Source organism: Theropithecus gelada, chromosome 5 (assembly GCF_003255815.1).
Source record: "Theropithecus gelada isolate Dixy chromosome 5, Tgel_1.0, whole genome shotgun sequence".
In the NCBI taxonomy this organism is placed as follows: domain Eukaryota; kingdom Metazoa; phylum Chordata; class Mammalia; order Primates; family Cercopithecidae; genus Theropithecus; species Theropithecus gelada.
Window position 1 is genome coordinate 109,917,818 of NC_037672.1, and position 16,976 is coordinate 109,934,793.

General features: G+C 40.1%; 1 protein-coding gene across 1 annotated transcript in view; it reads left to right on the forward strand.

Moving 5' to 3' along the window:
• The window catches only part of ALPK1 (alpha kinase 1), a 142,708-nt gene extending 126,985 nt beyond the window's left edge, over positions 1-15,723 (forward strand). Inside the window, exons 8-15 of the mRNA XM_025386029.1 lie at positions 455-531; positions 1,476-1,571; positions 3,048-3,152; positions 4,344-6,477; positions 9,087-9,240; positions 12,416-12,578; positions 13,634-13,820; positions 14,988-15,723. Coding sequence (XP_025241814.1) covers positions 455-531; positions 1,476-1,571; positions 3,048-3,152; positions 4,344-6,477; positions 9,087-9,240; positions 12,416-12,578; positions 13,634-13,820; positions 14,988-15,187 — 3,116 coding nt within the window. The 3' untranslated portion in view covers positions 15,188-15,723. The remainder of the gene's footprint in view (positions 1-454; positions 532-1,475; positions 1,572-3,047; positions 3,153-4,343; positions 6,478-9,086; positions 9,241-12,415; positions 12,579-13,633; positions 13,821-14,987) is intronic.
• The last annotated feature ends 1,253 nt before the right edge of the window (positions 15,724-16,976 follow it).

Sequence of the window (16,976 nt, forward strand, 5' to 3'; positions counted from 1 at the left end):
CTCACACCTGACTCAGTTCAGCAGGACTCCGTGTAATATGGTGACACCTTATACTATACCCACCGTGACACTGTATTCGTTCATTCCTTAAGGTATTCATGAATTTTTCAAGTTTATAGAATGCTAATATACTTTAGAATGCAAAATAAGGGTTTGAGAAATTTTAACAGGAGGTGGCAATTATTATTTTTGTAAAAATACTGAGAAAACTACATATATTATACATATTATATATACAAATATATAATAATTCTGTTTCCCAGTGAAATGGAAAAATTGTCTCTATTACAGTTGGAAAAACATTACTGTGTCAATCTAATCTAAGCCTGAGTTTTCCTAACAGGATCTAATGAGTCTTGTTTCTGTATTAGTTTTCAAAGGTATTGTCTCATACAAGAACACAGATACCAGCTGTTCCTCCCCTGTCCCTCTCCCTGCCCCTCTTTTTTTTCAGGGATGTGGTATGAAGCAGCAGAGTTAATATGGGCCTCCATCGTAGGATATTTGTCACTTCCTCAGCCGGATAAAAAGGTGGTTTGTCTAGTGCTTATTTTTCTCCTTTCCTGTATTTGTCTTTAGATGATTATCTCTTTATGATACAATTCCATTTCTCATGTATCAATTTCATCTCTCCTATTTTTATTTATTTTTCATGAGCATAGGACCAGGTACAGTTAGTAACTTCCTTCTGTGTCTTACTTCATACTCACTCACAGCTAAACTCTTGGGGCATAGACGGTGTTTTTATAATCATTTGTAACTGTCCATTTATCTATTTATCTCTACTGGTCCATTCATTTATCTGTTTTATTATATATTTAGCCTTTGCTTGATTGCATAGCAAAGTTGAGATGGCCAAGTTGCTTATATGTAAAATCATTTTTCTTGAGTTGAGTGGGCGAAGACTTCAATTGTTTATGTAGCATCAAGTAGTATATGTCAATCCTACTTGACATTTTCATTTTCTGGAATTCTGTGGGAATAGTCTGATCATCTGAAGCGTCCGGTTATTACATTTCCCTGAGCTGTGTAAGCAATTGCTGTCTACGATTCTTTTACAATACAGACTGTGATGTGAACTCTTCCTTGGGCCAGTTATTCAGGCCTAGCAGTAGGGACAAGTTAGTACTGATCACCCAGTGAAACCCAACTGAGAAGTAGCTGTGTTTACATTAGGCCCACCTGCCCTAGGATGTGTTGATCTTTCAAGCTCTGTGGCAGCCAATTTAAAAGTATCTCCAAGTCAGGGTATTATTACACAATGTATGCATATGTCAAAATGTCACACTGTATCCCATAAACATGTACAATTATTATATGTTGACTTTTAAAAATAGCATCTCCAGTGTCAGTAATAAAATAATAATAGGCAAATCATTCATATGGAGGGATAACCATTGCCTTTAGGCCATGAAGTGAGAGCAGTAATCCACTGTGAATTCCCAATCTGTGTCTTGTTTGTGTTTTTCTTACAGGGCCTCTCCACGTCATTAGGTATACTGGCAGACATCTTTGTTTCCATGAGCAAGAATGATTATGAAAAGTTTAAAAACAATCCACAAATTAATTTGGTAATTATCATAACACTGAGTGGCATCATCTGTAAAACTGTCAATGGTGTCGTGGGTGGGTGATTAGTGGGTGTCTTTCTCAGGAGATTGGGAGGCAGGGAGCTCAGTGCTGCCCCTGCTACACAGATGGGAGGAATCCTGGGGAGGAGTCCTGGGGGGTCCTATTTGGCTTTATTATCCCAGCACTCAGCACTGTACCAGACACTCAGAGGGTGCTCAGAAAGTTACTGCTGAATGAATGAATGAATGAATGAATGAATGAATATCAACAAAATTATTTTGAGCCTCACGTCTTTCCGAGTATCATAAAATTCAGTTTCCAAACTTGGGCCATCTTGATGATAAAGGGGTAATAATTTTTAAACATTATCATCATCATCTGTTTAAATCAGAGCATCAGTCCCTTGTTCCAGGCTCTCGTCCTTGATGATAATGACTGCTAATTTTTATATATCACTTTACAACTCAAAAAAGTGTATATATCTCTACATAAAACCCTCTGAGGAGGGTACAGCAAATTATGTCACTCCATTTTAGAGGAAAATAAAATGCAGTGCAGAGAAACTAACTAACCTCTGCAGTTTACACAACCAGTAAGAGAGAGAACTGGGAGCTGAGTGCAGGTCTCTGACCAGCCCAGAGAAGTGGCAAGGATGTTCTGCTGCTCTTCACACTGTGCTGAAATTGAGTGTTTATTATCATCTATATTGCCATTTTTATTAAAGACCCCAATCACAATGGTAACCATGCTCAGTACTAATTAGTGTAGCAAAAGAACACATACAGCTTGCTGATGGTAATCTGAATCTAAGATGTTGCTTCTTCTGTTTGACCAAAACAGGAGGATCATGTCCCTTGTTCACTGAAGTTATCCTTGATGACTGTTTAAAACTGCACACTTCCCTCCCATCCTGGACCTCCCTAACCCCTTCTCCATTTATTTTCTCTCCAGAACATTTGTCATCATCTCAAATACTATACACTTCACTTGTTTTGTATATTGACTGATCCCTCCCCCACAACAGAAAGTAAGCTCCTTGCAGGCTCACTGCCTGCTGTCTCCTGTGTCTAGAACAGGCCCTGGCATGGGGAGGTACTCTGTACATATTTATAGAATTAATAAATGAATCCTAATTGCTGTGAAATCATCAATTAAAGGACTCTTGGCCAAGAGCAGTGCAGAAATCAATTAATCTGGCTGCAAAATTTGCAGGTTCCTTTGAACAAAGAACTGCCACCATCTTCCAAAGAAGCTCACCCAAATTATTGCACAGGTGTGTGGCTGCTGGGAAAAAGCAAAGTCAATACCTTGTGGTCTTTAGACCCACTTACTCTTTATTGACACTGTTCTGAATGGGTTGTGGTGAGGAGTCCCTTGAAATCATGAAAGAAAAGCAAAACTATTTCATAGCCTGTTTTTTGCTCATTGATAATTAAAATTATCACCATTCCACTTAGCCTCCTGTTTTCTCACAGAGCCTGCTGAAGGAGTTTGACCACCATGTGCTGTCCGCCGCAGAAGCCTGCAAGCTGGCAGCTGCCTTCAGTGCCTACACGCCACTCTTCGTGCTCACAGCTGTGGTAAACAGAGTGCGGCCCTTCCTCAAACCCCCACAGGACCTCTCCCCAGGGTGCTTTCCGATGTAATCAGTGAGAAGGGAAAGGTTTAACCTTCAAATAGGCTTTGTGTCTCATCAGTGGCAATTGTGATAAGACTCTACACCACATGTGGAAAAATTTTATCTGTCGGAGTTTTGACAGCCTGCTAGGAGCTAAGTTAATTCAGCCCAAGGATAGAATGTTGTCTGTTGTGAAGTAATGGTTCCCAAGCCTAAGTGCACATCAAAATCACCTGAGGAACCTTCTCAAACTATGTATTCCAGCCAGGCATGGTGGCTCACACCTGTAATCCCAACACTTTGGGAGGCCAAGGTAGGAGGATGACTTGAGCCCAAAATTTCAAGACTAGCCTGAGCAACATGGTGAGATTTTGTCTCTACAAAAAATTAAAAAATAAAAATTGCCCAAGTGTGGTGGTTCACGCCTGTAGTCCCAGGTACCAGGGAGGCTGAGGTGGGAGGATCATGTGAGCCTGGCAGGTTGAGTTTGCAGTGAGCTGAGATTGCACCACTGCACTCCAACCTGGGTAACAGAGCAAGACCCTATCTCAAAAAAAAAAAAATGGAAAAAAGGAAAGAAAGAAAGAAAAAATAAGAAACAAAGAAAGGCTACACATTTCTGAGCTCTGCCCTAGATCCACTAAATGCAAATCTCTGGGGTTGGTATCCAAAAATCTTTAATTTTAGAATATTGCCCAGGTGATTCAAATGCACAGATGCATTTGGATACCAATGCCCTATTGTTTCGACTATTAAATGAATGATGTATTCATATATAGCATCCTTATTTGCATAGAGAAACTTATATCCATTTCCATGGATGGACTCTGTTAAAACTAACAACAGCAACAAACACAAGTCTATTGTCTTTAATCAAAATGTATCAGAAATACATTAGGATGGTAATTGAAGCTAATTTCTTACCCTTTCATGTCAGCCAATCGCTTACATCCCCATCCCTTCTTCTGATTCACCAAAAAAACCTCGGGTCCTTAACTCAATGTTTGCTGTACGTTTTCCTTAGAATGTTTGTGGCATGTGTTCATTTTTCTATAATATTTCAAATGACTGTCTTCCAGAAATGAAAAGTTTGTCCTGATTCACTTCCAGTTTTTAATTCAATATCTGATTTGGTATTCGGTATTTTTCCCAGAATATCCGTGGCACGTGCTTATTGTCATATAGTAGTTCAAATGACTGTCCTCCAGAAATGAAAAACTTTTATCTGTGTGAAGCCAAAGAGGCCTTTGAGATTGGCCTTCTCACCAAGAGAGATGATGAGCCTGTTACTGGAAAACAGGAGCTTCACAGCTTTGTCAAATCTGCTTTTGGTCTCACCACAGTGCACAGAAGGCTCCATGGGGAGACAGGGACAGTCCATGCAGCAATTCAGCTCTGTAAGGAAGCGATGGGGAAGCTGTACAATTTCAGCACTTCCTCCAGAAGTCAGGACAGAGAAGCCCTGTCTCAAGAAATTATGTCTGTGATTGCCCAGGTGAAGGAACATTTACAAGTTCAAAGCTTCTCAAATTTAGATGACAGATCTTATGTTCCAGAGAGTTTCAAGTGCAGGTTGGATAAACTTATCTTGCATGGGCAAGTGGATTTCCAAAAAATCCTTGACACCTATTCACAGCACCATACTTCGGTGTGTGAAGTATTTGAAAGTGATTGTGGAAACAACAAAAACAAACAGAAAGGTGCAAAAACAGGAGTCTGTATCACTGCTCTAAAAACAGAAACAAAAAACATAGATACTGTGAGTACTACTCAAGAAAAGCCACATTGTCAAAGAGACACAGGAATATCTTCCTCTCTAATGGCTAAGACTGTTCAGAGGGAACTCAGAAGGGGAGGAAGGAGAAACTGGACCGATTCTGACGTATTTCGAGTCTCCTTGGATCAAGATGTAGAGACTGAGACTGAGCCATCGGACTACAGCAATGGTGGGGGAGCTGTTTTCAACAAGCCTCTGAGTGGCAGCCAGAGCTCCAGTGCTTGGAGCAACTTATCAGGGTTTAGTTCCTCTGCAAGCTGGGAGGAAGTGAATTATCATGTTGATGACAGGTCAGCCAGAAAAGAGCCTGGCAAAGAACATCGGGTGGACACTCAGTGTTCCACTGCCTTGTCTGAGGAGCTAGAGAATGACAGGGAAGGCAGAGCTGTGCATTCATTGTGTTCAGAGCTTCAGGATCTCTCTCTTCAGGAACCCAAAGATGACAATGCAGAGCCTTCTCAAAATCAGCCGCATGAACAGTTGCCCTTGACACCCTTCCCTCCTCATAATATCCCAGGTACTTTCTTGGCCCCTGGTGCAGGGCTTCTAGAAGGAGCTCCAGAAGGTATCCAGGAAGTCAGAAATATGGCACCCAGAAATACTTCTGCTCACTCTAGACCCTCATATGGTTCTCCTTCTTGGTCTTCTGATTCTGGTAGGCCCAAGAATATGGGCACACATCCTTCAGTCCAAGATGAAGAAGCCTTTGAAATAATTGATGAGTTTCCAGAAACCAACTGTGATGCGAAAGACAGACAGGAGAAAGAGCAGGGAGAAGAAATCGGTGAAAGAGGCACAGGCCCTACATTTAAAGCTAGTCCCTCCTGGGTTGACCCGGAAGGAGAAACAGCAGAAAGCACTGAAGATGTACCCTTAGACTTTCACATGGTCATGCACAATTCTCTGGGAAACATTTCCATGCTGCCATATAGCTCCTTCACCCCTAATCGGCCTGTTCAAAATTCTGACTCCAGTAAAAGTGGTGGTTCAGTCGCAGAGCAGGGCATCGACCCTGATGCCTCCACGGTGGATGAGAAGGGGCAACTGCTCGACAGCACGGATGTTCCCTGTACAAATGGGCTTGGCTCTCATAGACTGTGCACTCTGAGAGAGCTGCCTGGTCAGAGGGCTGAGACCCCCAATTCCTCTGTAAGCAGTAACATCCTCTTCCCTGTCCTCAGCGAGGACTGCACTACCACAGAGGAAGGAAATGAGCCTGGAAACGTGCCAAATTGCAGCCAGAACTCCAGTTCATCCTCAGCGTGGTGGCTGAAATCACCTGTGTTTTCCAGCGGTTCTTCTGAGGGGGACAGTCCTTTGTCCTATCTGAATTCCAGTGGGAGTTCTTGGGTTTCATTGCCGGAAAAGACAAGGCAAGAGATCCTTGAGGCTCGCACCTTGCAACCTGATGACTTTGAAAAGCTCTTGGCAGGAGTGAGGCATGATTGGCTGTTTCAGAGACTAGAGAATACGGGGATTTTTAAGCCCAGCCAACTCCACCGAGCACATAGTAAGTACAAACTTTTCAGTAGGTCCCCCCTCAGGAAGCAGCTATGTTGGGGCGCTCTGAAAAGCTTGGTATGTAGATCATTTAAAGCTCATGAAAGGAATAGACCCCTGGTGTGCTTTGTGAGTTCACAGAGAAATGTATGCTTCAGGGGTCTCCCTCACTCTCTGTGATGGACCTTAATGGTTGTAAAGAGGCTTGCTCAGGCTACCTTGCATACTGGAGGTTTGCTCTAAGGACACACAAGGCAGTGAGGGAGACAGGAAACTCAGAGGACTCCGGCACAACCATCACTAAGGGTTGAAAACAGCTCTGGAGGCCGTCTCATCCACTCAGCATCTATCTTCTTCACTGATTCTCATTACCAATCAGGTGATTTTAACAGGCTGGATGCCATATTATCTGCTCAGCATCTATCTTCTCCTTTGACTCTTTTTACCAACCAACTGATTTTTCTCTATCCCTATTAGAATTCTGTGGGGACATGGTTTGACCTAGTTAAATATCATCTTTCTATTGGGCAGGGACTTTTTACACCTGTCTACCTAAGCGGTTTCTTGCCAGCCAATTGGTTGGTCAAGTGTGTCCTTGTCTCCCATTCATGTTGCTATAACAAAATGCCATCAACTGGGTATCATATGAACAACAGAAATTTATTCCTCATAATTCTGGAGCCTGGAAGTCCAGGATGAAGGTACTGCTTTCTGGTTCACTGACAGCGCTTTTTCTCTGTATCCTCACATAGTGGAAGGGGGAAGGGTTTCTCTGAGGTCTCTATTATGAGGGCACTCATCCCATCTATGAGGAATCTACCCCTCAGCACCTAATCACCTCCCAAAGGCTCCAACACCCAACACCATCACCTTGTGGGTTAGAACTTCAACATGTGAATTTAGGGGCGATAAAAACTTCCAGACTACAGTACCCCTACTGTTGCAATCAGCAGCTACTTCTTGCTTAAGGAACAGCCCAATGTCACTGCCCAAAGCAGGAAGCCTGGGCTGGAGCCACCTAGTAGTCAATGTCTAACACAGCTTAAAAGTGGTAGACAAGCTGGGAGGAAGACAGAAGGAGATTCTTCTCTTAGCTCAGGAATCACATCAAAATGCCCTCCTACTATACAGAAAAATGATTTGAATGACTAAAAAAAGATTGTAAAGCACATCCCAGAAGAAACAAACTACATGGATTGCTAAGCACTGGCTACTAAATAGTAGTTCTCAACCCTGGCGCCACATGAGAATCTTCTGGGGAGCTTTTAAAAACTTCCAATGCATCACCCCAGAGATTTCCATCTAATGGGTCTGGAGTGTGGACCCAGGATCATTATTTCTTATGAGCTCTCCGGTGATTCTGCTTAAAGCCACTGTTGAGAGCTTCTGCTTCAAAGTATTCCAGTGTTTTGCCTGCCACCTTGAAGTCCAACTAAAATACACATCACATTGTCACCAAAAAAAAAGCAAAAATTTCCAGCAATAGGGTTTTCTTACTTACTGTGAGATTCTGCAATTTTGGAATCACATTTCTTACAATGAGGTAACTGCTTTCTTGTTATTTGTTATTGTTTGCTAATTTGTGGATGAAATACATTCGAGGAAGCAAGGCCCAAAATGGCAGAAACAAAACAATGATTCCCTTCCTCTTTTCTTCTCTCAATTCGTCACCCATCCTGTGTGTGGACAGACAACTCACCTTCCATTTCCATCCACCTTCTCTAACTGAGTCACCCAACCCTAGTCACCATCTCACCCAGTCTGTAGGTAACCCCTTCCCAGAACTGTCAGTTTATCTTGCTTTAAGTATTTTTCTCTCCCACATGTCCCATTCATTTATCTATTTTCACAATCTAGACACAGGTCTTTTGTTTACTTCATTTTAATTGCAACCAAAGTGTTGTACTCCTTCCTTAGGATTCATGTGGGTCTTTCTCCTCAAAGAGATGCTTTCTTACTTATCACTGTTCTTCCTTTCTTTAAGGTGGAGACTGCCCCTCCTTTTTCCTCTGTCTTTTCCTTTTTTCAGTTGAGTTCACATGTTTTTACAGTAGCTACATTTTCTCAAATAATTTCCAAACTTTCTCAACCTAAAACAATGAAAAGAAAATTAGGGTGCACTTGAATATATAATGCTAGGTTTCCCAGAGCTGCCAGGAGCCTATTAGGTAAAATTATCTAGTTTATTTCTATTCATGTGATCTGCCATCAGTAGTAGCTTCTATTATTTGGGATCCCCAGGTAATAATAGTAAGTTGCAAACATGTGTCACTTGTCCTAAAATGGTCTCTGAGACTTTCTGATTTTAAAATTTCTTTATTTTCCACTACTTTCATATAGAATCTTCATGCTTATCTTCATCCCTTTTCATCACAAATAAGGGATTTTGTGACTCAAAGGCTATTCCTCATTGTAATTTATAAAGTGTTACCTTTTTATTATTTCTCACTAACTTTTTAATACTGGAGTTGTCATAGAAGAGATGAAAATTAGAGAAAAATGTATAAAACAGTGAAGATTTCAGGTGAGCTGGTGTAAGACCTGTGTCGCATCAGCTTTATTCATGAATTGTAACATCCTTTTGAAAATAAGATTCATTTTCTTCTTTTTTTTTTCCAGCTGCTCTTTTGTTAAAATATTCAAAAAAGTCTGAACTGTGGACAGCCCAGGAAACTGCTGTCTATTTGGGGGACTACTTGACTGTGAAGAAAAAAGGCAGACAAAGAAATGCTTTTTGGGTTCATCATCTTCATCAAGAAGAAATTCTGGGGAGGTATTACTTAAAAACATTTGTATACTAATGTAAGATGAGCTAACCTTGCCCTTCTGTTAAGTAATCACTCATGAGACTTTGTAGGGGCTGAAAAACTTAGCCAAAATATGTTTTCAGATTTCTACATGTCTTTCTTTTCATTATTAATTAATTAACAACAGTTACCATATATTGAGGACCCACGTTATATCAGCTGTTTTGCTGGATATTTTAGCTACAGGACCTCAAATCCATCAGGGAAACATTATTGGTCATATTGTACTGATAAGAAAAATAAAGTTCCTGGTCACATGGCAGGCCAGAGAGCCTTCAATACTCACTAAAAATGCTGGCAAAAAGGGTAAATTATGAAAAGCACACTTTTAAGTAAACAGGTGAGCCTGAAAAAAGGCAGGAAAATCCTGAGGCCAGAGATGAAGCCTGTTCAGGGATCTAAGTGATTGCTGAACCCTTTATGGATCCCGCATAGGAATGAGGGTGCAGCCAGTGACAAAAGCTATACGCAGAAGGGAATGAGTTCAGATACCACTCATACAAAGCAGGGAATCAGGAATGGCTACATCCCCAGGATAAATAGTATATTCATTAACCCTGCCCCAGTGAAGTAAATGCCTGGAAAGTTTTTGATTTGGCCTTAGTTCTTAATAAAATTTTTAAACAAAAACTCACCTGGAAAATTAGTAGCCACAGGTGGTCTTCACTGGGTTTAGGACATAATTTTATATCATTTGTATATTTTAAAAGACCTATAAGCCATGAATTTTCATTTAAAGTTGGCCTTATTATTTGCTCAAATCCAAATAGTGTAAGAAATAAATAGAAATAGAGAAATCAAGTGACTCTGTAAGCAGTGGAAGTACATTTCTTGAAAAGATTATTGATTATTATCATTATTATGGTAAACATGTGCCAGGCCCTGTTTTAAGTGATTTATATGCTAATTCAATTAATCTTTACAAAACCCTCTGAAGGTAGATACTGTTATTATTCTTACTTTACAGATGAGGGAACTGAGTCACAGAGATGTTAAGGAATTGCCCAAAATCACATGTCTAAGCAGTAGGGGCAGGTGCTGAGGCTTAAATTGTGTCTCCCAAAACTCAATATTGAAGTTCTGAGTACTTCAGACTGCAATCTTATTTGGAAATAGAGGGATTGCAGATGTAATTGGTGAAGTGAAGATGAAGTCATACTGGAGTAGGGTGGGCCCCTGATCCAATATGACTGATATCCTTATAAAAAGAGGAAATTTGGAGATAGACACAGACACAGAGAGAATGCCATGTGAAGACTGTAGTTATGTTGCCTCATAGTAAAGAACTGCCAGAAGCTGGGAGAGAGCCTGAAACGGATTCTTCCTTAGAGCCTTCAGCAGGATGCTGGCCCCGCTGGAACTTTGATCTTAGACCACTATAGGCTTCAGAACTGTGAGAAAATCAATTTCTGTTATTTAAGCCACCCAGTTGGTGGCATGTTGTGACAGCAGCCCTGATACACCAGAGTACACCATAGGAGGACCTGAGATAAGAAATAAGTTGAGGATAAGAGACGTAAAGAATGGAGTGAGAGAGTTCAATGTATTTCTGGTCAGAAGAAAATAACAGAAAGAGAGCAAAAGCAATATTTGAACAGATACTTTCTGGTAATTTTTCAGAATTGCCAAAATACACTAATCTTGAAATACAGAAAGCACAATGAATCATAAGAACGGAAGGGAAAGGAGGAAAGAAGCTGGAAGAAAGCAGGAAGGGAAGAAGGTGGGCAGTCAGACATCCACTTCTAGGTACACAGTAGTCAAACTCCAAGCACTAAGGACAAAGAAACCATTTTAAAATCAGTCAAAGAAAAAAGACATATTACCTACACAGAAATATTAATTTGACCTACAGCTGGTTTCTTCGTAGCAACAATGGAAGTCAGAGACAATGGAAGTCATATACTTAGAGCAACTCTCTTTTACGGAGGAAGGCAAAATAAAGACATTTGCAGCTTAAAAGAAAAAATGACCATGGCAGTTTACCATGAACAAATCCTTACTGAAGAAAAATGATCCCAGAAAAAAAATGGTACAAGATGAGAGAAGATACGGGCCTCTGTTCTCAGATTGATGATCCCATAACTAGGACTGGAGGTCTTCCGGCAGAATGTTCAGGAAATGCTCCAGTAGCCAGTACTCACAGGGTTCACTCTCTTGTGCACACCTCTGGCATCAGTCAACAGAATTCTGAATTAGTTCAAACCCTCTGTAGGTCTTGGGGTCTCTCCATAGCAGAACTGCCTAAAGCACTGATATAGCATCTCTATTACAACAACTGCTCCTCTGCAGGCTGCCTTCTGAGGCCATACTGCAGCCTGCTCTATCAGATTTCCTTTCTGGTCTTCAGGAGTCTGAATGGCCAAAACCCCAGCCTCCTTAAGTTCCATTATTATATAGGATTCAGAAATTTCTGGAGAGAGTTTACCCTGGTTGAAGTCTATGACTCAAGCAATTCCCCTTGATTTTTGGTGGTCACTCTGGGCACATGTGAAATTACTCACAAATTCACACCAGTTTACAGCAAGTATAAACTACAGTAAAGTGCAGCAGTGTTTTGCTTCTTTCCGCATGTAATCATTTACTGCCTTGTATCTTCCCACACCAACTGTCTATTAGCTCTTGAAATATACAAATCATGTCTCACACTTTCTTCGAGTCACTCAAGACTGGCACAGTGTTATGCACATAAGAGGTGTTGATGGATAATAAGTATTTATAGAAATGAAGTAATCATAAAAGGAAGGGATAGAGGAAGGCTTCAGATTGATGAACTGACTATATAAGACCACACTGCAGGGAGTGGAAGATCTTGACTCCAGAATCCATGTGCATTCCAGTATACTTTGCTACTCCCTTGTCTTACCAGAGGTCTGGAGAACTTCTACATTAAGCGACACTTTCCCTTTATAACCAATATCTCTCTGGGTCAGCTAGAATGAGTGAGTTCCATTGTTCAAGTAGCTCTTACAAAATTATTTGAATCTTGAGATAAGTCAAAATAATTAATATTCACTGTGTAAGGCAGAAAAAGAGATCTTTCGAGCATTCTTGCATATGTCTTTGATCTCCTCTCTCTCACTCCATAGTAAGTAAGAGAGCACTTTTGCATTTTGTTGTGTGGATTTTCTTCATTCCTAGGTATGTTGGGAAAGACTATAAGGAGCAGAAGGGGCTCTGGCACCACTTTACTGATGTAGAGCGGCAGATGACCGCACAGCACTATGTGACAGAATTTAACAAGAGACTCTACGAACAAAACATTCCCACACAGATATTCTACATCCCATCCACAATATTACTGGTAAGATTATCCTGAACACATCATTTGGATCTTCCAAAGCACACTTGAATATCAATTAATCTGAGTATCTGGTTCCACATAGTCAGGCTAGCATTTTTAGCAAACTATCCTTGTGTGTTGTCCCTGTACCTTCCAAGAGAGAAAGAACCCTAAAGATTGTATCTAGTACAAACTATCTCCTCAACATGATGCATAAATCCCATTTTATGCCTGTTGGCCTCACCCCTTGCAACCAAGTGGTTACTAAGTCAAAGCTTACATATCTTCAGCAAGAAAAAATAATTGTTCCCCTTTCACTTTCAAATAATCCTAATTGTTAGAAAGTTCTTAGACTTGGCCCAAATCTATCTTTCTCTAACTTCTGTCCATGGATTACAGCTCTCCCTCCTGGGACCATGAAGACCAGTCTCTCTTCACTAACATACCCCTTTCAATAGATAAAGGCAAATATTCCCATTGAGTTTTCTCTTCTTTGGATCAAGAATGCCTTGCTACCCTGAATATATTAGATCCTTAGTGCATTCATACTTGCAATAATTTTTTCATTGGCCAGAGACATTTTTAGACCCATCTTTTCCTAATCGTAATAATTATCATCCATTTCATACCTTCTTTATGTCACTCACTGTGCCAGGCAGTTTGCAAACCTTAACTCTAACCTTTGAAACAACTCCACAAAGTAGCATAGAAACACTTAAACTGATATTTCAACCTAGAGTCCCAGAGCATGATCTAACTTCATGTCCTGGTAACCTAGCCTCCAGGAAAGGTCACCTCATGGCCTAAATCTTAAGTGAGCAGTTTAATATGTAAATAATAATAAATTTAAGTTCTATGACATACCACATGCCATGTTAAGCATTTTACATGCGTTTCCTTGCATAATCCCTTTAACAAGCCTAAAAGGTAGTTATAATTATACCACTTTACCCATGATGAAATTGAAGCTCAGAGAAGCAAAGTGGCAGAGCCTAGGTTCAAACCAAGATTTACCCAAGTCCAAAGACAATGGCCTTTACCATTATGCTGTAATGTTTCCCATTGCTATTTTTCAGATTTTAGAGGACAAGACGATAAAGGGATGTATCAGTGTGGAACCTTACATACTGGGAGAATTTGTAAAATTGTCAAATAATACGAAAGTGGTGAAAACAGAATACAAAGCCACAGAATATGGCTTGGCCTATGGCCATTTTTCTTATGAGTTTTCTAATCATAGAGATGTTGTGGTCGATTTACAAGGTATGTGAAACTGGGAATTATTTTTATTTTTGATATTATATGTAAAGTGAAGTTTTGTAACTAGCTTCCCTAATTTTAATTTAATAGATTGTTCTCTGTATAGGCTACTGTTTGGAGTTAACTTAATTGATCTTACTATATATAGCAAATAATTCCTGAAAGAAAAAAATGCCCAAAACTTCTACAAATGTCTAGAGTATCACATAATCAGTGAGAGAGTCTGGTTTATGTTCTGTTGGGCTTCGTACCAGAGCATATCTATAACAGCTTTTTTTGTTTCACTCAAGTAGATTTGAGTGATGTATATTTCTTATCATTGCATTTTCTTCACGTGTCGAAATCTTCTTTCCACTTTTCCTTTTCTCCAGTCCCTTACCCTTATTAAAAGTGTGATGTTGGGTTTCATAATGGGGGTCATTATAGAACAGAAATCTGTATCCTTAAGCTATGTACTTAAATAAGACTACTTTTCAATTCTACCTTAATATTTTAATTTTGTTTTAGTTTGTCTGGTATTTTATTCATTAGAATTTTTATTAGAAAATACCCTATACTTCATGTAAATTATAAGTAAGATTTATTATAATTATTTATAGTTATGGTTCCATGGACATCCCAGGACCTTCTCTATTCCACTCTCAGAGCATTTATCACTCTGTTATATATTTAACTTTTGATCTGTTCCCCTTCACAAGAATGTTAGCTCAATGAGTACAAAGATTTTTGACTACCTTGTTCAATCGGTACCACCAGTGCCTAAAATAGTGTTTTATAGAGTGTCTGCACTCAATAAATATTTGTTGAATGAACAGATGAGTATATGAATTAATAAGTCACTAAAGAAATTTCTGAATCATGAAAGAAATATTCCATATTATGATATTGATAATTATTCAAAGTGTATTTTATTGCTTTCTAATACCTTGAAAATTGGTGATCTGGGGATGTCATATTTGACAAATATAATTACCCAATATTTAATTATTCTTAAACCAATAACTGGAATATGCAATCCAAATTCTTTACCAGGAATTTACTAACTATAAACCACAGGATGGCCAAGTGTTTGAAGTATCTCTTTAAGTGTGTGTGTGTGTGTATTTTTGTAAACATTTGATGGACATTTACAAGGAATTTAATACTCAGGTGTGCTCATTTCTCTTTCAGGTTGGGTAACCGGTAATGGAAAAGGACTCATCTACCTCACAGATCCCCAGATTCACTCTGTTGATCAGAAAGATGTCACTACCAATTTTGGAAAAAGAGGAATTTTTTACTTCTTTAATAACCAGCATGTGGAATGTAATGAAATCTGCCATCGTCTTTCTTTGACTAGACCTTCAATGGAGAAACCATATAAGTCATAGGCTGTATGGATTGGTAATGTGACAGACCTTAGTGATGCTCTCAAATATCTGGTTCTCTCCTTCCAGGCACACAGAATATGGCACAGTCTGGTCCTTTGGGGCTTGGGCAGGGCCGTGACACAGGTTCTGGCCAATGATTTGTGAGAGGAATTGATCAGTATCACTTTAAGTCCTGCATTTAATCAGCAGCACGAGATCCTGCAGAGCCTCTTTCCCTCTGCCACAGTTACCAAGAATGTGTCAGGAGACTGCTGCTTCTGGGCATAAGTCCTGCAAGGAAAGCAACATGGAAAACAGCCCCAACTCACCCATAAGGGATGCAAAGCACTGCTGAGAAAGGCATGTGTTGTTTAAGCCATTGAGATGTTAGAGCTTTTTGTCACTATCTATCAAGACTGATGCTACTGGGACTTTTCCTATTGATTTGGAAGTTCTTCACATTTCAAAAAAATGTGAGCCTTTGTGATACAAATTCAATTTGTTTTTCTCTCTTTTGACATTTGACTTGCATAAAATGTTTATCTGTGCATAATTTTTTATATAGTTGAATTCATCAATCTTTTATTTTATATGGCTTTTTGGTTATGTATAATATTTAGATCTTCCTTATACTCTGAGTTTCTTTCTTTTTAATTCTCCCATATTTCCTTCTAGTATAATTAAATCTGTAAAAAGTAAGATGGAAGAGTGGTACAATTTTCCTTATCCAGTCTGTCCTTGATGGGCATTTAGGTAGACTGGATAAAGAAAATGTGGTACATATACACCCTGGAACACTATGTGTATTAGTCCACTCTCATACTGCTCTGAAGAAATACCTGAGACTGGGTAATTTAGAAAGGAAAGAGGTTAAAGTGACTCACAGTTCCACATGACTGGGGAGACCTCAGGAAACTTACAATCATGGCAGAAGGCACCTCTTCATAGGGTAGCAGGATAGAGAATGAGTGCCAGCAGGGGAAATGCCATATACTTATAAAACCATCAGATCTTGTGAGAATTCATTCACAATCATGAGAACAGCATGGGAGAAACTGCCTCAATTACCTCCTACCAGGTCCCTCCCATGACACATGGGAATTATGGGATTACAATTCAAGATGAGATCTGGGTGAGGACACAAAGCCAAACCATATCACCATGTAACCATAAAAAAGAATGAGATCATGTCATTTGCAGGGACATGGATAGAGCTGAAGGCCATTATTTTTAGCAAACTAATGCAAGAACAGAAAACTAAATATCACTTGTTCTCACTTACAGGTGGGAGCTAAGTGATGAGAGCAGGTGGACACATAGAGGGAACAACACACACCAGGGCTTATCAGAGGGTGGAGGGTGGGAGGAGGGAGAGGATCAGGAAAAATAACTAATGCGTACTAGGCTTAATACTTGGGTGATGAAGTAATTCGCACAACAAACCCCCATGACACAAACCTGCACAGGTACCGCTGAACTTAAAATAAAAGTAAAAAAGAAAACAGCCGGGCGCGGTGGCTCAAGCCTGTAATCCCAGCACTTTGGGAGGCCGAGATGGGCGGATCACGAGGTCAGGAGATCGAGACCATCCTGGCTAACACGGTGAAACCCTGTCTCTACTAAAAATACAAAAAACTAGCCGGGCGTGGTGGCGGCGCCTGTAGTCCCAGCTACTCGGGAGGCTGAGGCAGGAGAATGGCGTGAACCCGGGAGGCGGAGCTTGCAGTGAGCTGAGATCCGGCCACTGTACTCCAGCCTGGGCGGCAGAGCAAGACTCCGTCTCAAAAAAAAAAAAAAAAAAAAAAAAAAA